General features: G+C 51.9%; 2 protein-coding genes across 4 annotated transcripts in view; one reads left to right on the top strand and one right to left on the bottom strand.

Annotated features, from left to right (window-relative positions):
- Nucleotides 1-3,386: 3,386 nt before the first annotated feature.
- On the bottom strand, nt 3,387-5,263 carry LOC122393402 (beta-1,3-glucan-binding protein-like). Its single transcript, XM_043389358.1, has 2 exons — nt 4,908-5,263; nt 3,387-4,477 (listed from the first exon to the last, which is right to left on the bottom strand). The coding sequence occupies exons 1-2, from the start codon at nt 5,082-5,084 to the stop codon at nt 3,530-3,532; spliced, it is 1,125 nt and encodes a 374-aa protein (XP_043245293.1). The 5' UTR covers nt 5,085-5,263; the 3' UTR covers nt 3,387-3,529.
- Nucleotides 5,264-6,099: 836 nt separating this feature from the next.
- LOC122393400 (uncharacterized protein CG43867-like) overlaps nt 6,100-22,001 on the top strand; it is a 54,222-nt gene continuing 38,320 nt past the window's right edge. For 2 of the 3 annotated variants that reach the window (XM_043389357.1, XM_043389355.1), the window contains exons 1-8: nt 6,100-6,222; nt 8,704-8,799; nt 12,415-12,537; nt 14,791-15,300; nt 15,807-15,932; nt 19,125-19,320; nt 20,731-20,846; nt 21,867-21,980. In XM_043389357.1, coding sequence (XP_043245292.1) covers nt 8,719-8,799; nt 12,415-12,537; nt 14,791-15,300; nt 15,807-15,932; nt 19,125-19,320; nt 20,731-20,846; nt 21,867-21,980 — 1,266 coding nt within the window. In that variant the 5' untranslated portion in view covers nt 6,100-6,222; nt 8,704-8,718. Of the gene's footprint in view, nt 6,223-6,309; nt 6,332-8,703; nt 8,800-12,414; nt 12,538-14,790; nt 15,301-15,806; nt 15,933-19,124; nt 19,321-20,730; nt 20,847-21,866; nt 21,981-22,001 lie in introns of those variants that run through there. The other variant, XM_043389356.1, reaches the window with a different exon arrangement.

The raw sequence follows: 22,001 nt of genomic DNA, 5'->3' as shown, positions 1-22,001 counted from the left end.
GGTTTGATGAAAATGAACTCTCCAGGAGGTAGTAAAAAAGTTTTGAGTGCGCCCATTGCGAAGTCCTGAAGTCCATGCTACTGAAAGCCCGATTTCAGGTGTTTGACCTGACCTTGACCCGACCTGTGACCTCAAAATTCAACTTTAAAGTACTCATCTGAAGCGTCTCGTCGCGTTCTTTCGTTTGCCGCCTCGTGCGTTTCGCTGCGCCTATTGGTTCTCGAGTTATCGGCTGGGGGCGTTTAACGCCCCTCCCCAGCAAACGGTGGGTGGCGAAATACCCCAGCAACTGCCGGGTTAAAGATACTTCTACTGAGTAGCTTCAGCAAGGGAGGTCATTTGTCCCCGAAACGAGTTCTTCTTTGATATATGGGCAATAGAGTCATTGAGGTAGTCCCATGCTGCTGAATAAATACTGACGTAACACATCCTAGACACAAATTTGTGGGATTTTCTTACTTAGCAGGCTGGCCGAATTGAGAAAGCCCTGCTTAATTCAAGGCTCTGCTGTCTTTTCTCTGGCAGTGACCCAGAATGGCTCATTAATTCCTTTCATTGCCTGACTAAATTGCCCCAAGGTTAGCTTTGTTTGATGACACCAAGCAATGCCATTCAAATATTTCGCGACACTGCTCGATAAAACAGACAGATAAAATATCCCAATGTCTTATTGCCCCCAATCAACCATCAATCCCTAAGACAATTTCCCAATACACTACCTGTTCCTTTTTGTTACTGCTTCCGAAGCCCGGCTGTCCTCGCGTGCGTGTTCGCCACGGTCCTGTCCGCTGTACTGTCCTGTCCGTGTCCTATGTGCGTGTCGTTTCTGTCTCCGATGGGCGGACACCCCTCCACACCTCCGCTGCGACGGTGTGGCGACCGGTGACTGCCGTGCTGACCCCCCCCCCGTCCCCACCGTCCCCTCGGGCCGGGCCGACCGCCATCGACCGACCCGGCCGCGGTGACTCACCGCCGGAACCTCCGGTCCTCCCGCCGGCCGCCGCTCTGCCCCTCTGCCCGGGAGGCCGGCCCAGGCCCACCCGGGGCGTCAGACCTCTGCGAGAGGAGGTAGACATCGATTGAAGGGCTCGGTCGGTCACAGGTGAACGAGATGGGATGGGACAGAATGGGACAGGATATAGGACGGTATGGGGCGAAATAAGACGGGAATGATACGGGATGAGATGGAATGTTACGGGTTTGGAAGGGGACGCGTTGACATGGGGTATAACGGGGCGAAGGAATGCGGGATATGTCGGATGTGATATGGTGAAGCGGGATAGATATGGATGGGCCCGGTTGATATGAGAAGGAATTGGGCGGAGCGATACGATCCGTATGTGATTGGATGGAATATAAAAGGATTTGTTGGACTGGTGGTGTATTTAGGAACGTTGGAAGCTCGATGTCATGTTGTCATTCGCGCGGGACATGTCGGCGAAACCATAGTGCTTTCTGAGACAGTTGGACGTGCCCTGTCAACTGAGTCGTGCTGGGGCCATGCTAAGGTCAGCCGCGTCAAATAGACAGCCTGATGGGCTCTCGCTGATTGCTGCCACGAAAGGCATGTTATTAGAATCGGAGTGATGTCGGTATTCTAGGTTATGTCGAACTCATATGAACTTGCAAATTGTTGTTGCGAACTGTCATGAGGTCAAACTCGTGACGCCAGCTATTGGCATTTCTTGTTTAAACCTACGCTCATAGAAAGCCGTACATGTACGAACAATGTTACAAAATTTGCTTGGAAAGTAATTCGCAATGATGTACGTTGCTGATAAATTTTTAACGTTGAATGAGCGAACGAATGTACGAATATCATTTGTATGATCCTGCAGGGAACGCAGCAGTTTGTATCACGTTTGATCGTTCGTCTTCTCCTTCTCCCTCGCACTGCGAGCTCAGCCCCGGCTTTCCGCTACGCTCTCACCCCGTCTACACTCAAGTGGCGCCTCCCTGCGTTCCAGACACCACCTGCTGCGTTCCCTCGTGCCCATTTCGTAGCGCTCCTGCCTCCTTCGTCGTGCGCCTTTGTCACATCGTAGGTCCTTACTGCGGCATATGATTAATTAGAGTGCAGCGCCGTACCGGTTTTCCAGTAAATTTGCGGCGGCAATACTGCAAGGAGTCCCATAAATAACTTCCATTCAGCTGCATATGACGTGGTGGGTGGTAGGGGGGCGGTCGTAAGGTCATGACCCGGTTGTAAAGACTGCACAATACACGTGCCTGAGCAGTGGTGTCCGCTGTGCACCCGTACTCGTGTTTTGACATTATTTGGTAATATGTGACCTAACCGCCACGCCATATAAGTAGCCACGGTAATCACCGTAATGTGATATGGGACTCACTGATATTATTCCCCCCGCTCTGTCGTACCTCCGCTGACGATATCACCGCTCGCTCTGTCTGCTATTTGTTCACGGCCATCCGTATACACGTTGGCCAATCGCCGGTCGGGCGCGATGGATTATTAAACGCTGATTGTAATGGATGTCTACATCGTTATGCGTGATTGCCTGTTAACCGTCATTTTTTGCGATGTATTGATGTAGATATGTCGTCCATCACTGTCGGTGATAGGCGCCCGGTGCTGTCGGGTCGTGACGGATTGGAGGGGTGACGTGACGGACCGATAGATGTGTAGTGATTTCGACCCGTGACGGATTGCAGGCGTTACGTGACGTACTGATGGGTGTCTGGTGCTGTGTGACTGTGACGAGCCGGCTGTCGTTGAGCATTGAGTGATCACAGCGGCTAATCGGTGTGACCACGGCTAGTGTGTTTGTGGAAGGAGGGGGCTGTCGGACTACTGCTGTTGGGATGCTGCTGCTCCAATCCACTCGGCCGATGAGCTGAATCAAGCATAGCCCCTTGAACCCCTCCACTGAAGCCAGAACTTCGAAGGGCTGAGGGATAGGTATGTCCATAGCGGACTGAGCTGACTGGCCTGACAAGGGACATGTTTAACGCCGGCTGAGCTGATTGGCCAGACAGGGATGTGTCATCTAGGATGGACTAAGCTGATTGGTCGAGTGTGGGACGTGCTCAGGATGGGTTGAGCTGATTGGCCGGGTGTGTGATGGACTGAGCTGATGGCCCGTCCGGGCTGGCCGTGAGGTCGCAGTGAGGCGGCTAGCTGTGGTTTTCTGCGCGACCTTAGTGGTTGTTGGTTTCGGCAGACGAGTCTGTGAAAGTTGGCTGTCAGTGTATGTATGGAGGTATATACCGTCGCAGCCAATTCCTACACTTATCTCGATGATAGTTATGTCCTGTGAAAGATCGAACCATCCGGCCTGGCTAGGTCCGTCTTTTTGTGGTCGTGATTTAAATTATATGTTGTATGCTTTCTAATAGGCTATAATAAACCATTCATCTGTCATCAGTATTTATGAGTACTAAAGTATGTATTCCCTGCTCCCAACTGAAACAGATCACCATTTCCTCATATCCTACGACTTTTGATATCAGCAGGTCGCCACGGCCGCAGGCCGCTGCGTCTGACATCACTGTGACTACAGACCGTACTCTAGAGAGCGTAGACGCGCACATAGTCCACCTGCATGGCGGTGTCGTCGCCGGTCCAGGAGGGCAGCCACTGGTCGCGACCCTCCCAGAAGTCGCGGAAAGCCGTCGGCGAGGTGTTGTTCCACGGCTTGGCGCCGTTGCCGTTGATGTAGGAGTCCTCGAAGAAGGTGCCGGAGCCGGCCACACCAGTACCGCCGACGGCCACGTTCAGTTTCAGGTAGAACTCCTGGTCGAAGGGCGCCATCTTGGAGCGCCCCTGCCACGGGTTGTCCCTCCAGGTGTCCTGGTCAAACTCGCCCAGCTCCCAGAAGCCGCCCTCCGGCGGAGTGACGTTACCGATGTCGGCGCCGTCGACGCTGAAGGTGATGCCCTCGGGCGTCCACTCGACGCCGTACACGTGGAAGTCGGCGTCGAAGCCGGCCTCGTCGTTGAGCTCGTAGTGGGTGCGCGGCCACTGGTTCGAGGGGAAGTCGGCTCCCCAGTGCATCGTGGAGGCCACCTGCTTGACACCGACCTGCACGTTGTCGGAGGGCCGCAGCAGGTCGCGGTTGCCGCGGCTCTCGACGATGTCGATCTCTCCGGAGGTGGGCCAGTTGCCGTACACCTCCCTCACGGGCATCATCCAGATGGCGGGCCAGATCCAGTCGCCGGCAGGCATCTTGGCGCGCGCCTCCACGCGGCCGTACTTGAAGCTGAACGAGAGCGGCGTGCGCATGGCCGCCGACATGATGGGGTTCAGGATGTTCTCGGAGTTGCCCTGGCGGACGCAGCCGTAGTTGAGCGGGCACGTGCACTGGTCGTAGGGCGCGCCGCCGTTCATGTCCAGGGTGCCCGTGTAGAGGTAGTCCTCGCCGTAGCGCTCGGCCGTCAGGGTTGGCCTCAGGTACAGGACGCCGTCGCGGATGTAGCTGTTGGTTCGGTTGTTGTTGTAACCCTCGAACTCGTTGTTCTGAGGGCAGTGGAAAGACATTGTTGCATATTTTAGTCGAGACCACTATTATTGATGTGTAGCGCTGGGACATTTAGAATGCATTAATTTTAATAGGAAAAAGAACTATATATGTATGTAATGTCAAACATCTATTCTGTGTTTCAATTTTCAACTGTCCTTAAATTCTTGCGAACAATCGAGGACGAGCTTTTTCAAGATTTAGTCAAAGACATTGCAAATCACGTACCATTGGTTCTACTGCAATACATCATGGAGAGCTGTGAATGTTAGTAGGGAGCCCGCGAGATACCTAGTATTTATACTTCTTTTTGAGTACATGGACTCCCCGACAAAACAAAGCACTCGGTAGCTTATTCATCCTCCTTTTCCTCATACCATTCCAAGCTTTTGGATCCCCCATGTCTCTCTTCCTCTGCACTTTACTTACGCCGCCGCCCCAGAGTGTGAGCTCATGCTGCCAGGTGACCAGGTCGAGCTCGTCGAAGTTGTCCTCGAAGATGAGCTCGCCGGCCGCGGCCGTCTTCCCTCCGTTGTAGGTGGTGACGCTCAGCTCAGATGAGACTGTCGCGGCGAGCCCCGCACTCAGCAACAGTGCGGCAAACATCTCGGCAGGCGATCTGGAGCTCTTGTCCGCTGACCTGTCGCGATGGGTGGTTGTGGTCGAGTGTCCACCTCCCCGCTATTTTATACTCTGTATCGTCGCGATACGGTCTCGCGGCCGGTGGGAACGGACGTCTGTCCGGCGCGCGGTCCAGGTGTCTGTTGTCGCTGTGACGGGACAGTGACGGGAGCGTGACGGGAACAGTGACGGGAGCAGACGGACCACCGTGGGAACGGCAAGCTGACTCGCAATTCGCGGCCCACTGCACACCTCGCGTGACATTGGTGCACGATTGGAAGAAGTGAGGTGGGGTGACTCGGGGACGGTATTTGCTGCTTAGATGAATACCGAGTCATCGTCAGTTGTCAGAATATTCTCGGTCCTCGGACATGATTCATCGTGACATGGACAATTATCAAGCACATCCTTTCATCATTTGAGCTGTTTGTACCGCGTCCAAATTCGACTATGCTGCAATTCACACTGATTTTCGTTGAATGTTTTTGTGTAAAACATTGATCCGTGCCTGATAAGTCATCACATGTGCTAGCGTTATCTTTCACTATTTTTTATTCCTCCTGAGCTCACTACGCTTGTACTTAATGATCAGCGGTCTCATTTGCATTGTTCGTGCTTTTGTTGTTGTTGGGAAGTGTCTTTGAGATAGAGGTGTCGGTCAAAAGACTGAAGTGTCAGTCAGAACTCCACCAGCACAATAATGACGATTGGGTGACAGTTGGCTATTCAGACTTTTATTGAAGCTTTCCGGGAAATTTATGGCTCATCAAGAGACCATAAATGTCTTTTATGTTTAAATAACTTCCCGGCTTAGCTCCCTAGTGCGACTAATTTCGGGGAGCTTCGGGGTTAGCTTCGACAGATCGCTACGATCTCCCTATCATAGTTTATGTCCAAGTTCACATGCAGATAAAACGATACGTCTACCGCTATTACTCGTACATAGAAGTAACTAACGGTGTTGACTGACGCCGTGCCCCTGTTCTGTCCGTTGCAGGCGCGTCTCCTGGAGCAGAGGTTATCGGACGTGGGTTGGACGCCGAGTGAGAACACGGAGCGGCTTAACGCCCTGCGGACCACGGTGGACGAGCGCGACAGCGCCATCACCCAGCTCCAGTCGCAGGTATGTGGGACACAAATTATTAGGCTGCAGTACCTGGTATGTAGAATGGCACTAGACCGTCTCACTTTTCCCCATCTGGGGCAGCGCCATCACCCAGCTCCAGTCTCAGGTAACTATTCATAGAAAAAGAGGCCCAATTGGAGCAGCTGCCAATGGCCATGATAACCGTTCAAGCGCTCGATGTTAATCGCTTATAGAATGTCTGATCTGCTGTTGTGTATCCCATTACACAGTACACATGACCATTGACCATAGAAATGGCTCTTTGGCGGTTTCAAAATGTTTCCAAAGACTGTTGAATATTTTCGTAAAGTTTCGTTGTTACTTTTCGTAGATTTCAGTGATGATCCGGTGTGCTCTGTTGATCTCTGCTATCTCTCCATTTAAACCACCTGAACCTGAAGTCTTTTCCCTTATGCGTGCGAGCAGCTCGTTCATCTTCTCAGCGCGTCGTAGTCGGCCTTCTCACGACTGTCTGTCGCCCGCGGGCGCCTAACTGCCGACGCGTAGTATCTTTATTCATAATGATGACGTCTTTACTCGCACACTCACAAGTCACGAATGCCCTCAGAAGTCTCGAAGTGGTCGTGGTCCTAACACACATCCTCGTGACGGCCGTGGTTATTAATTGCACCGGATAACTCGGGCATTTTTTAACTTGCACTCGCTTGCACTAACTTGCGACTAACTTGCACTAACTTGAACATGTCTCGCTCGCTGTTCTAACTTGCACCATTTGAGCTGATCGTCGCATTGCTGAGGCGTCCCTGTTCATCCTGTCTCCAAGACAAGTGTCTGGTTTCCGCGGAGCTCTCACTGCGTTCTCCGCCGCGTGTCTAGGTCTGCTCGTGTACTTTTCTCTCCGATCGAACACTACCACCTCTGGTTCGGTTACGGCCCCTCCGGGAAATCTGCGCAATTTTCTGGGAGACTGTCCTTCGCTGCTCGGCGATATTCATTCGCGTGTCTGATTGGCTCAATGGCGTCGCAGGCCGTGACGCTGAACGACAGCTGTTCACGTATGAGAGGGAACAGCTAGAGGGCTGACAGCGGCTAGAATCGGGCCAATTCGAGAAATCATTCATAGTGGGATTGGTTGGTCGATAGTGGAATAAATCAATCGAGAAGAGTGGCGTCAGTAGCGTGGCGACATAATGTCAGTCAACAACGGGGTAGGCCGACGAGTGAGCTGGTTGAGGAGGGATAGCAAAGAGGAACGGTTAGACGCCGCTGCAAGCTTTTCTAGATGTTTTAGTGTTAGATGTTAGGCAATGACTGTAGTTACGGGCAAAAATAATAAATTTTGAAGAAAAAATGCGAGTTTCTCATAGCACGGCAAGCGTCAGGATGATATTTTCCCAAGCTGTCTTACGTAATCAGATGATTTTCAACCTTGAGTGTGCAGCATGCGAACATCTAAAAATACCAACCACTACGCAGCATCTAAAATCACTAGATTTTCTCTCAATACCACACATTCCACATCCGCGGTATTTTTGCGGGTGTTTGCACCCAGCGCGGTGTTCCCGGGACGGGGTGATCTGTCGTGCCGCTGCCACCACCGCTGGTCGATCGATGGTCGAGTGTGTCCCGTCTGCGTGCCGCCACCGCCTGGGACGGCCGGAGGCAGCCTCCACGGCGCCGCACACCAGAACGGGACGGACGGAGGACAGGCCGGCGAGCGGCACCGAAGATGGAGAGCATGATGGAGTGAAGGACGGGAGTGGGGAACAGAATGGGTGGGGAGAAGGGCGAGATAGTGAACTAGGCGGGAAGTGGGCGGAAGATGGATAATGGTGCGGAAAATGATAGGGAGAAGAGAACGGATAACGGTAACAATCGAATGTCGTGATATGGTTGACCTGACATAAGTACGTACTTTCTTGACAAATTTAATTTGACAGTAACTATTGTAACATCGTTTGCGAATTCTGATGGAGAGCGGCGGAAGGGAGGTGATGTAATTGATCGTAGCGTTCGGCCTGTGGAGCTCGCAGGCATTTGGTGGATTATCGCCGCTCGATTAAATTGAAACTCGAGGTAGGCTGAACAGTGGACATTGAATGATCAGAGCTGGAAGCACCTATGCGCACGAAACCTTTCATAGATCGCGTACGGATCGCAGCTGTCAATTATGTGCGCGTATCCCTGAATCCTGATTGACCAAACGCTGACCTCGTCGGCTTCAGTCCTCAGGCACATTTGCCATAGATCACTCTTCTCTTCCACTTCGGGTAAATGATCCAATCTTGTGTTAGTTGAAAATGTGCAGTGACCACTGACCAAACATATATGATGTACAATATACATATTCCAAGGTGTCTGTGATGGTTTATCAGTGATACTGGTTGCCAGTGACTAAATTCCGCTGATCAAGGTGCCAGTGACCGTGACCTTGTACAATTTACCGCTGATCCAAGGTGTTAGTGGCACTGTGCAGTGCTTGTCATATGTCATTAACCCTCTTGTTCCTTCTCACAGGTGGAAGAGCAGCGCATGTTGCGACTGAACGAGGCCAAGCAAGTTGAGGCCAAGGCAGCCCGAATCAAAGACTGGGTCACCAACAAACTGAGAGACGTGAGTACAGCGTGGCACAGCTCCTAACGCTGCCCTCTCTACAGCGTAGGACAGCCCGGGGCGCTGAACAAAGGAGACAGCGCGATGGCATTGTTCTGCGCCACTGCGGCACGTTTCGGCGTACTCTTCCGTTTTATTTTGCGTGACATGATGGCGCCTCTGGGGACCTTTCAGAGTCGGTCTCTTCTCGCCGTAATGGCCGACATGTTTTTACTCTAAGCGATAAAGCGTTAAAGGGACTATCCCACCTTCTAAAATGTTGTTAAAACCAGTTAAATTGTGCCCGACTTTATAGATTGGATGACCAGGAACACGGTTCTGGCATTTATTTTTCATTAAACATCTTAGGCTTCCCATATTCTAAACACAAACTTTCAAATATGTGACGTCACAGCCCAAAATTACCTCCTTCCCCAGGCCACATTACTGTCATAAAGCTGATTCTTTTTACTCTGTAGGCACCACAACAAAGTTCAGACCAAGTTTTATGCGATTTTTCAATGAACAAACCCATTTAAATCAGAATGACTAAACGAGGTGACGTCACACTAACGGTCGCTCCATGTTGAAGATAGGGCCTTGTACAAGGCCCATTTTCAAATGAAGGGAACGAATTTCTTCAACACCAAGAGGCCGCGGGGGTTGCAACCTAGATAGATAGTGGTTTCTGAACCTCGCCGCAAACTTGGCTATCTCAACTCAAACCCCATGTTAAAGGTGGGATAGTCCCTTTAAACGACACGTGCTCCGGCTTTCCCTCGTCCTTTTAACTACATACCTCTGCTCTTCTCTGTCAAAGTGTCGCGGCTGTCAGGCCTGCGCCTGAAGTTGTTACCTTTCATGGGCGATGTGGTTCGTCATAATCATCATCACCATCATAATGTTGTCCTCCCTTTTTTCCTGAGATATGGTAGGAAATTTCTATTTTGTGTGTCGAATTTATCGTTTCACGCTTGTGGTTGAGTTCGCGTTTACAAACCCAATGGCTAGGCGCAAGCGCCAAGACAAGCCCTAAGGTGATAGCTCCACTTTTGGCTTTCACTGTCTTGTTTTACTGCCTTTTTTACGTATTATACCAAGAAGCCTTAACCAACTATTTTAAAACATAAAAAGAAAAGTTGTCCCTATTTCCTCGTACTTTAGGAATCGGGCAGCTCTCCTCCCCTTCCCGTACCATAAAATATCTAACTTATTTCCCCCTTTCGTACCCTTGGATATCGAATGGCCTTCTCCTCGGTCTTTGCCTTTAGACACAGAACAGCCTCTCTCTCCTGGCCCAGTCTGCAACTACCTTCCAGCTCAGACAGCTCGCTCCTCCTTCACCTCCCGGAGCCGGCTATCACAGTTATCGCGGCGCCATAGCTCTCCGGCGCTGCCCGGCTCCTGATTGGCTGGTAATCCGGCGATCCGTGACCTTTGGCCGGCCACCGCCCGGGGGCACGATGGGTCCGGCCGGCCGCGCGGGGAGCGGCTAGGTGTCAGCCAATCATCCCCGATTATTGGAGAGCCGCGAAGATTGGCTGGGAAGTGATACGAAAGCTCACTGGGGCTAGCTAGAGGGTAAATTTGCAGACATGAAAACTGGTCTGCTGGCCACTATTGAGACAAAATGTACAATGTAATTGTATAAGCTTGTTCTGGACAATAAACCTTATGCTGACTTTGAATTATTATTTTTCCAGTAACTGCTGCAATAATGCAATATGAATGGCTTATGAACTGCCAGTTTGGCAAGAAATTAGTCAGAGGCTATTCTATTTCAAAATTTAACGCCCTCGTTTCATTTATGCCATCAAAATGGCGTTCTCGTCTTGAATGCTAACTGAACAGCCCGCGGTCTCTGAGTTTTATGTGGACTTCTAGGATCATCATATTCAGAACAAATCTCGGTTCACGGTACGTGTGATTGAATAGGCTCAGTCTGGGGTGGATTCAGAAAGATCGGGGCTTATTTAAATGCTGTTCCTTCTCTGTCTGACTTTTACGTGGAGATGGCTGTGCATCGGCATTACGTTAGCGAGAAATTCATAGATACGGTGCTGTCGATGTCTTATGATTGCCTATAATAGTCGCCCTGCGGTTTTTGAAAAATGTCGTTATGCTTATCGCATTCTTCAGTGCTTTCATTTAGTTCATTGTGCTTCTTTTGATACCATAGAAAACTATCATTTTAATTTGCTGAATTTCCCAAAAAGCTGCAACGCTTCCAGCTTTCAGACGAGTTACCAATCTCGCCGATAGATGGCAGTGATGGTGAACGCCTGCAGTTAGGCTGTGCCGCATAGCTCAGTCGCCCGCGCCCGCGCGGCGCTCGGCCGCGTGCGGTCGGACGTTTGGCCTAGCTGCCGCGGTCCTTGAAAGGGGTCGTCAAACAGCGGCATTGAAAGCTGCCACACGGAGGAAATGAGGTCGTTGAATAATGGCCTACCATTAATCATCGGCCGTTGTATTCGACAAAGCCGGGCCGACCATTCCACTTATGAACATTAATTATCGGGTCTAATGAGACCGTACGTTACGCCGCAGCGGAATCTCTCACTAGGCGAGTTTCCGAGCGGGTTTTGGGGACCGTCGCGCCATTCTGTCTTCCATTCTGGCCCGTTAGCTCTCTTGCTCTTGCGTATCAATCACACCGCAGTTTCCCTTCCTAACCTAACCCTGTGGGTCCGTTTATTTATCATACCTACTTCACAACCAACAGTCCACAGCCTCCGGTATTGCCCTTTGGGTGCAATTACATTCTGCACACCAAAACCTCCCGCCGTGGGTAGCCTGCCCCCTCCCTACCCCCAGGCGGAGCGCGTCTTACCACGATCACGTACAACCGCCGCCGTTTCCGGACCGTCCTAACACCATTGTCGCCACTAATGGCCGCCGGCCTGTCCTTAACGAGGCCGTTAATTTGTCACCGGCTCGTGTAGTGCGCACCCTGCTGCGAGTTAAACGGTGTGCCCTGGGGCGACGAACGAATGACCTCAGAGACCCAGCGCTACCTCCCTGCGGCCGGGTGACCTCGATGTGAACCAGGCACGATCCGCTTCTGTAGGGAGCTACCGTCGGGCCCGGGGGTTGGCTCTTTGTTATGCGTCAGCACGATTCGCTGGTCGCCGCGACCGGCTTCCTCGGTTACTGTGTGCACTGCAAATGAGGGCCCCGTATTCTTTTGTCTCTGTTTGATGTTGGAATGAGAGGACGGAGGGACGCCCTTCTGTCCCAGTGAAATACTGGGAGATCTGACAGAATGGATGTTTGTTTGATGAATACGCTGACGAATGCGTAGGAATGATTTGTTTTTGGAGACATTGATTCCTTCGTTTTAAATGCTTCGGAGTAAGATCACTGTGTTTAAGACATACTGTCATATACCGTTCCTTAATTCGAAAAGATCTAATACATTGTCCTTTTCGATGGCCATTGGCCGGTAGATTAAAAATGTTACATTCTTGAACTAATTTGCTTTTAGAAAATAATTACTCTTCATTTCGACGTTTCTCAAAACGATTCAGCCTTTTTTCACTGGTATACGAGTATGTGGATAAAGTCATCGTCCTCCAGTCCACGATCGCCTCTCAGTCATACACCCGCTTACGATGTGCTCTCTGTATTGTTCAACAGCTGGAGGAGCAGAACCAGTACCTCCGGGAGCAGAATCAGCGGTGTAACGAGCAGCTGCAGCTTCTTCGGAACCGGCTCACCCAGCTCAACGAGTTCAAGGCCAAACAGCGAGCCAGCACAGAGGTAAGGATACATAGGCGCCGCTGCTGTGACCTGTGTGCGCGTGTGTGGTATTGTGTGTGTTTGTGTTTTTTTTTTTTTGTCTCCGAGGATCTCTTTCGCTTTGTCTTTTAGTTTTGTCGCGCAACATATAGATGCTTGGTGTGGATGGTAATAACTTGCAATTGCTCTTACATACTTGACTGTGGAATGTCCCCACTATGTCGAGCATTGCCCGTTGGCTGATGTGTTGTCGGTTTCGGAACGGGCATTAGTGACGTCATTGGCCCTTTCTGACGTCACTGGACGTTGTCGCGCAATGCGCGAACCAAAGCGGTAGTTTGCCCTAATTCAATTTGTCGCGACAACTGCGCCGGGGTCGACTAATGCCCGGGTGCTGTCACGGCACTCACTCTGATTTCGCTCTATTGAATGAGCCGTCGTTAGTTTTGTACGCTGATACTGCACTGCGGTAGTTGGGTCAAATGTTTGGGGTCTCGCCGTGGTGCGGTGCTCGGTCGGTGCGCTCGGTCGGACTGGGGGTAGGTACTGCGCAGGCGATAAGCCAATTTCGGGTTTTACGCCGTAGGACAGACAGCGGCGGGCTCTGTGTAAGGATCCACGACAATTATTTCTCGGGTGCGGTCTTACTTGACCCAAAACAAGGCCAAAGCCGATGTGAAGTGGAATTGTGAACACTCGCTTCTAGCAAAACGTTCAAGCTTCTTTGTAGCTTGATAATGTGAACTGTTTATCATATAGGTACCCGGAACCCTCCTTTGGGAAATAATAAGTAAGGTTCACCCATACAATTAGTTTGCTTCTTTTGTTTGACGTGCCCTCGCTAAGGCGTTTTTGCTAACCCTTTGCTCAGTGGTGATGTCTGTTGGCTCCTTTTTTGCGTGTAAAGGCGTGCTGTTTTTGCTGCAGAGCAGACACCAGGTAATGACATTGTTTGTCTGTAGTTACTTCTGTCGCGTAACCCAACACGGAAGTGTTCAGCCGCAGGATGAAACGCTCTTGCTCCGTGCTACTCATTACCCGGCGGCGCCTGTTCTGTTTGATCTCACCACACCGCTACACTGAGTTCAATCCTCACACCGGCGTTCCCTTTGCTGCATAAAGCGCTGGACGGCAATGCCATGCGTGGGAGGCGGACTTGGCCCGAACGTGGCGCGGGGGCGGCAGACGTGGTGCGCGGGCGGCGGACGCGCCGCGGTGGTCGCCTTTATTGAGCAGCTGACGTGTGCTGAATTGTGTCCGGGTGATTTAGAAGTCGGGTACCGGGCCTAGTTGGCAGAGTCAGCCGAGTGAGATAGCTCCGTCAGTCCAGAGTGGGTTGAAAGAATTGAACGCTGTTTTCCTGCTTATATTTGGCTAAAATATGTTTCGTCGAGTTGAGATTGAAGCTTCTCATAAGCTGGTGCAGCCGAGTCTGCTGCGGTCAGTTTCAGAATAGATGACCGGTGCGCCACGCAGGTCTGTTATAGGACAGGCGGGGGACATATTGCATATGGATGGCTCGCTGCGAGCAACTTTGCGTGGTTTTAAGGCGAGCTATCGGTGTCGCGTGAGTGTCACGAGAATATAGCTAACCTTTGAATTGGGAAGTTCGATATAAATCTAGCTGATCGTGCTGGACGGTATAAATCATAAGCGTCTTGTAATATGTTCTAAAAATAAGCAGCTAGACTACGTTTGGAGCTAAATCAAGACACCAACCCGATACACTACCGAGTAAGCCAGCATTCACACAGTCCGAACGCCCGCCGAGTGTGCCGGTCGTTATCGCCGTTGGTACCGCCGCTCCTCGTGGCCCGCCGGCCGGTCACCAGCCGTCGGTGGCTGTCGGTGGTCGCTGTGGTGTGATCGACCCGCGGGCCGACCGCCTCTCATCCCATTACCGAGTGGCAGACCGCGGTGACCGGGTCACATCCCCAGGGAGGTCTACAGACGGCGGCCGGCCGCGAGGCGGCCGCCGTCTCCCCAGGGAGGTCCACCCGCCGGGGACAATAGAAGGTCGCGGGCTGGGCGGGTCGACTATACTCGGGGACACAATGGAGGCCCATGAGCGGGCCATCCACATGGAGATATACAGTAAAAGCCCACGGGGCGAGCAATCCTCAAGCGTGAAAACAAACCGATGATTCACAGTTGGACTACCTAATACCTATATTATGACTGGCATTATACGCTGTAGATGTTACGAATGGAGTAACAGTTACGTTGTCAGGGGACGGTTCCCTCGTCTCTAACGCTGCTCTCTTTTGCCGGCAGGACTCATCACGCGGCAGCTACGAAGGTGACCGACCCGGCAGTGACGAGAGCATCCCGCCGGAGCTCCCTGCACGACGCGTGCCACCTCTCGACCCCCACGCACTCTACGCAGAGGTAGACCGGTCGCGGAAGGGTCGCGCCGCGCCTCCACCTGCCGGGCCACCGCCACTGACCGTGGAGCGCAAACGCTACGCGCCGAGTGACGCTGCCGGCAGCGGCGGCGGTATGCGGGCGTCACGCGACTCTCGCGTCGACTCTGGCTCGGTGGATCTGGAGACGCCGCACGACCTGTCACCGAACACTCCTCCGGAGCTGGCGCCGGCTCCTCCGCCTCGCGGCCGGCCGCCGCCGCCCACAGCCGCCGAGGATGAGATGCACGACTACAGTGAGATCTACACACCGAGCGCTGACGGCTACCGATGGCTGCGGGAGGAGGGGGCGGGCGGAGACAGCAAGCCGCCCACCCCGCCGCTGCACCGGTTTCCGTCGTGGGAGGCCAAGATCTACCAGGTGAGCGACTGCGCGGGGCGGGCTGGGGGTGGGGCATTCGTGGAAAGGTGGGTAGCCGGTGGAGTAGTACCGACGAGTGGCGGACGGTCTTTCGAGCGGAGCCGCCCCAAATGGGACCGACGAGACGCGATGTCACTGGCCACAGGGGGGGGGGGGGGGGCAGTAAGGCTGGAATGAGACCATGTACCGGGAAATGAGAGCGGACCTGTTGGACAGTTAACTGGAACGGTAGCATGTACCGAGAATGTACCCGTGTTGAAGTGCTTCCCGGTGGCACTGCGTAAGTGGAATGGATTAGACCGATTCCGCTCTCTGGAATCGAGGCTCAACAGCCCCATTAGACTTATATCTGCTCTCAGCTCTTAATCTGTTAGGAGCTCTTAATCTGTTAGGTTCCCTATCTGAGGTAAAGATGGTACAAAATAAAAGCGTCTGTCTCACCTCACCTCACTGTATCATTCTCTTCACTTCTCTGGCTGACCCTGACTCCCAACTTGTGTCTCCAGGTGGCCCAGAAGGGCATCGCATCGCCAGCGGCACTGGGGACGACCACCAATGGCGCTGGCTCGCGACTTTCCACCGTTTCCAACTACTCGGACGTATCAGTGCCAGTCTACGCCACCGTCAAAGGGGTAAGTGCTGAGTACCCATCTACGCCACAGTCAAAGGGTAAAAGGCCCGAATGCTGAGTACCGGAAGGACAAACGCCTGCTGTCATTGTGTAACCTTCGATTAGTGACTGCTATGGGACTTATTACCCAGTTCTGTAGGCATGCTTGAAGCCCAATTACCAAGAAGCAGATGCACACCAAGGACGGTCTAAACGGAAGGTCATTTTCAGGGATTCCTTAAATTATAGTGATCAATCAATGATAGCCTAATCTCATTTTCTTATTCATGGAGGCAAGGGACATCGGAATCGCTTCTAAGAAATCCGTCCACTCTTTATCACGTGGACCAGGCCCGATTTCCAGCCCTCCCTCTTAGTTAAATCCTGCCCCGGCTCCCGCCCCTTCAGTCAGATGGAGACCTATATCTCTGCCGGCCGCCCGCCCCTCGATCGGGCCTCAACTGTCAGGCCCATAACACTGCCTGACCCGCTCCGTCCAAATGCGCTTCGTCCCGCCCTGCCCGCCCCAGCCCGTCATAATTTGTCTCGACTCCCGTTTTATCCCGGCGTGCCCTCCTCATCTCGACTCGACCGGCTCTGTCCTGACCCTCTCCGGCCATGACTGCTTCTTTTCTTCCTGTCCTGTCCTGTTCTGTCCTGTCACAATCCTCCCTGCCCTGTCCCGTCCGGTCACATCCCGCTCCTCTCCGTCCCGTTTCCACTCGCTCTGTCATATCCCGTACCTCCCATCCTGTCCACTCTCCCGTCTCTTATTGGCTCAGCTCGGCAGATATCGAGTTCGACGCTGTCGGTCTGGGTGTGGATGGGCTGGTACATTATTGAGGCGGCTCCGGCTGTGTCCAATGGTAGCCAAGACGGAGGACGCCGGACGGCCGGCCGCCGCCGGGAAAAGCTTCGTCTTCTGTCGATCGGATGACCGGGCACCCTTTCCACGGGAAGGTGTCATATTACTGAATCAAGGCTTCTACGCACATATCTGGAGCCGCATCTATGGACGGGTCCCCGTATATTCACGCATTTTACGGATCCATGGACGTCTCAAATTTCTATATCGATTTTTTTGATGTGTGGGCTTCCAGTATACGGGCCAGCAGAGGCGAGGAATCTTGACACAGATGAACATCAGTCAACTTCTAGCTACTTTTATGGTTAGTCGCATTGCTTGGAGTTGAATCACAAGCTCGTAGTTTTATTGATTGGATATTTGTGACGGTTGCCGAACGACCCGGCCCGGAACGCCGGCGGCTATGGTTGCCGTCGGCGGCCGGATGAGCGATGGTCGGCGCAGCGCCGAGCCGTCTGGGATGCCAGATAGGCCCGGCTACTGATTACTCTCCGAAATGGAGCCCGTAACTGTGCGGCTCTCCAATGTGTCAAGGTCCTAACAGACCGTGTGTTTTGGTTAGTGTTTAATCGAGACACCTATAGTATCCTGAAGTGTCCAGTATCGTACCCGTCTGGCTTCTATCCCTGCCGCAGACCGCTGCGACGCGAAGGCGGGAAGCATCGGTGGATTACGGAGGGAGAAAGATTGGAGAGAATGGTGGCTATTGGGCGGACCGAGACACTCGTATATCTAGACTCTGGGAGACGAAGAGGAGTAGACAATACTGAAAGGAGACAAGTTTGGGCTGCGGTCGGTTTCCAAAGGAAACTGGGTGCACTGAAAGCAATTTTACCCGAAGCTGGCGAATTAAGCGTTGCTCTGCGGGTGGTATATGTGTATTAACTCGCCATGTCCAGATTCTAGCTAGAGGGTAAGCAGACTTGCCTGCCTTATTACTCGTAAATATGCACCGTACCAACAGTCTGCAGTAAGGTAGCTACTAAGATATTGTCCCCGCGGGTGTCGAGTCATTGGCATAGCCCTCACTGAAAGAGTTGGAACTACTCGAGATATCGTAAACGCGTATCCATGGATGGCGAACCTTCACATAACCTGCCCTGAAGGAGTTGGATCTACTGGCACAACTAGATGGCGTTGTCTCATACAGTTTTGAATTACAGCAATTTTTTAACTTTTTTGCACCAATGATATATTGGCACATTGTTTGGCGGTTTCAAGTGGGGGCGAAAGCACAATTGTTAGGATGCATCTATAAAACCTCTGCAATATTCATCACGGGACGATTGGCAACGCCTTTTCTTCCGAAACTACCAAGTGAGACCATTTTGATTCTTATAAAGAACACGAAAGCAGTCGCGAGATATCTTCTTGATCTCGGGCGGTCTGTACGACTATACCGGTGACCATGGGTCATGTCGAATTTTCTATGGGAATTCGATATGACCGTTCCCACCGACGTGAAACTTTCTCACCGATGTTTTCTAGGTGCGAGATTGTCATGATATCGATGATTTCCCTCAAATATGGTCAAGCGTGGGAGTTTTTTTGGACCTCGTGACTTGGTCAGCGAAGGGTAGGCGTGGAGGGTAACCCCTTTTAGTCATACCTGCTCTGAGCGGATATAACCGCTGAGGCAGATACGGCTACACTGCAATGGGACCTTAGTATGTACTCCTGGGAGGGTGGTTAAAAATGGTTGCGGATAGGGGTACCCGCGAAACACCGGTTTACTCGCCGGCCCTGGGTTAAACTGTTTTCAGTGTGACAGCAAGAGATAGACAATGGGCTGAAAATGGCTATTGGTGTCGGAGCGCCGTAAAGCCCCGATAAAAAAGCTCTTGGATATAAAGCATATTACAGAATAGTTCAGATGGTGCACCTGCATTGGCAATTCGTGAATGAATATTGCTACGCATGGATACCGTGTGGTAAAGTTGTATATTGATTATTATTCCACTTGTCTCTTCCTCCGCCTCACTCCGCTCCGTGCCTCACGTTGCCTTGCCTCATTTCTGTATGTATTTTTCAGCGCGCCTCTCAGATTTGCTCTGTGCCGTTCACTGTACCTCCTCTATATACACTCTGTCATAGCGGTTCTCAGATCCGCTCTGTACCGTTTACCATTATTACCCTGGTTTAACGTGCCACCTCTGTCTGTTTCAGCGCGCCTCTCAGATCCGCTCTATGTCGTTCACCGCGCCACCTCTGTCCGTTTCAGCGCGTCTCTCAGATCCACTCTGTGTCGTTCACAAGACATTACCCTGGTTCACCGTGCCCCCTCTGTATGTTTCAGCGCGCCTCTCAGATCCGCTCTGCGTGTTATCTTCCCCTTACTCTCTGTTTCAGCGCGCCTCTCAGATCCGCTCTGTGCCGTTCACCGGGGACAGCTCTGACAGCTCGGAGGGCGAGGAGGAGCCGGTCGGAGCGGCACGTGCCGGTCGACACAGCCACACCGGGTCCTCGGACGATACCGTCAGCTCGCCCTCAAAGTCCAAGTCCAGTCCGGCCAAAACCGTCAGCCCGTCACGCAGCCCACGCAGAGGTGAGCGTCGAACAGAAGTAATTAACTTCTTAGATGTTTTCGGTACTAGTTGGGTCTTACCTTCAATGTTGTCGCTAATTTACCATCGTTATTTTTAGGTGAATACTTGTGTCAAAATTCTGCTGCTCGCCCTAGCTCGAATAATTGGCACAGTCACAGATCGTATTATAGGCAATATTATGTACCTAATCCCATTATTGAGCTTGATGCTGTTTTGAGCCTGCGTGAAAACACCGTCCCTCAATTACTATGGTAGCGCCTGACATTGCATTAGCCGCGTTAGTCCAAAACACCAGTCGATTATAGTGCGTACCACTCGAATCGACTTGTTTATACTGAGCGTTCAAGCTCATTTCCAGCTTCACTCTACCACAATGCCCAGGGTGTTATGGTATTTAATGCGCCGTTAGGCTTTGCCTGTCGGATTATGACTCTGGTTCGAGTTCACTCTTCCTGTTCTCTCCGCTTTGCTCAATATTCGAGAGTTCTGGCTTGCACGCACGGCGACTTCTTTCCATATTGCTTACCCCCTCCTTCCTCCCACTCCCCCCGTCGCGAGCAGCTGTTTGCAATGACCGATGTTGCGGCGGTGCGGCGGCGGCGCCGCTTACGTCGATAATGATCGGTCCGGGAGTGCGCACTGCCACCGGGGGTGCGGTGGTGTGTGTGGCGATATGGGCAATTTTCAGTCGCTGGTGGGTTTGATTCCCAGGCCTGTTGGATCAGTCGATGGTTGCTGTGGTCACTTGCTGGGATGCTGGGATGCTCACTTTTTGCTCGCTGGTTGATATGACGAGTAGATTGTGAACATTTGTTTCCCTCCCAAGTCCTACAGTCTACTGTTTGTTGTCGTCTGGCTAGTTGCCCCAATGCCCAATGTCCACGTCCCCTTTTCTACAGGACGGATACTCTGGGGCGCACATTGGTTTCCCATGGGGCGGCGTTCTGTAATAACATCGGATTATCACCATTGTCAGTTGTGGCCATTGTGCTATTGTCGCTTTGTGCCTCACAATTGTGCTCTGTCTCATAATGTGGCAGGACTGGAGATAGCCAACGACCTTCTTGGTTGATACGAGACGATCGGCATATTCTGTTTCCTTCGCCCATTGTCGTTTCTGAGAATGTCGTGCTGACCTTCTTGGCTTATTGTGTTTGTGGCATTTCATCTGCAATTTTGTGCAATGACCATGCATTTTAAACTACCAGCATTGCGAACTTCCCTGGCCTTTGCTGGCACATTTTTCAGCTTGTTTCTAGGACGGCTTTTCTTCTAGATACTATGAGTGGTTTTCCCTTTTCATCCTCTTGTGCACCGTGCAACGTGTCATTTACACCCCTGACCCCTGGGTGACCCCTTCGGCCCCAGATGACCCCCTACTGACCCCACATTTACCTCTCCTCCTACAGAACACAGTGTCGAGGCAGACACCACGGCCGACTACGCGCTGCCCCCGGACGCCGACGCCGCTAGTGTGGACTCTGCCATGACAAGAGGCTCGTACGCAGCCGGCTCACTCAAGAAGGTTAGTTGTGAAGGACTGGCGAGGCTAAGGACTGGGTGGTTGTTACGCGGGGTAGGCGGGTTAGGTGTGTTGTTCGGAAGCTCCGCGCGCTCTGCTCAGTGTTGTTGGTGATGAGACTAAGGCCTGTCGGTAGGACGGCCGGGTGAGTTTCGTTATATGAAATCCTTCGAGCCATCAAGTGCTATCCTGTTTGTGGTGGGCGAGCTTGGTTAAATACGTTTAGTAAGCTGCTTAGGCCCGCTGTGTTCTGTGTTAACGGTAACGTAGGCGCCGTTTGCTCTAATGGACCTCCGCTCTGACGGACGAGCCTCAGCGTGTGCTCCATCTGGGCTGATGTTCGCCTGGCGACCCAGATAATGCCACCCTAGGGAACTGTTCAACAATTTATGCGCCCAGCGCTATGCTTAACAGGCAAGATCGACGTGGGAAGCAATTTATGCGAGAGAGACACGATTCTTGCCAGTGTTATTAAAAATCGAAATTAATTTCATTAGAATTAGCGATGATTTGGATGGGTTTGGCGAAAATCATGATCATTTTGTCTGTCTTAATCCGATTTATGCGTGGCGGAATGCAAAGTACCGTTGATATTCGTGAGAACGCAGGGCTGACTTTTAGTTACGAGGCTGCTTACGTATGAAGATTAGGGCGCTTCCAGTTAATGAGGGATCGTTAATTTACATCTACTTAGTGGTGTCGAGCCATGCTTTTGGTGCTTAGCAGTTCAGGAGGCGCATCACTTTGAATGCTTCGTCCTGGCCTGGGTTGTAGGAATGAAGGCTGGATTTGTAGGCATGCTTGAAAAAAAAAAAACAATTCCATGACTCGATGAGCAGAACTTCGTTCTGTTGCCATTTTGTCAGCTTTTTCCTTTTTCATTTTGCAGCTGTTTTTCTTTTGGAATCAAATCGCCCATAGGTGTCTCGTCCCTTTTCATAAAATCGTCTCGACTCGCCCCTCCCCCACTGTCAGCTTCAACGGTCTCTTCTTACAACACTAACTGCTTCTCTTTTCCACCAGGCCAAGGCTCTGGAGCGTTCCGGCTACCTGACGAAGCTCAGCGGCAAGCTGAAGACGTGGCGGAAGCGCTGGTTCGTCCTTAAGGACGGCAGCCTGATGTACTGGAAGTCCAAGGCAAGCTCAGTGTGCTGTGAT

Source organism: Amphibalanus amphitrite, unplaced genomic scaffold (assembly GCF_019059575.1).
Source record: "Amphibalanus amphitrite isolate SeventyFive unplaced genomic scaffold, NRLGWU_Aamphi_draft 000533F_arrow, whole genome shotgun sequence".
Lineage (NCBI taxonomy): Eukaryota > Metazoa > Arthropoda > Thecostraca > Balanomorpha > Balanidae > Amphibalanus > Amphibalanus amphitrite.
This window is presented reverse-complemented; position numbering and strand designations above follow the sequence as displayed.

Coding starts and splice junctions, on each gene's coding strand:
- LOC122393402 (XM_043389358.1), bottom strand. CDS start 5,084: ATGTTTGCCGCACTGTTGCTGAGTGCGGGGCTCGCCGCGACAGTCTCA. Junction 4,478..4,907: donor TCACACTCTGGGGCGGCGGC/GTAAGTAAAGTG, acceptor CACTGCCCTCAG/AACAACGAGTTCGAGGGTTA.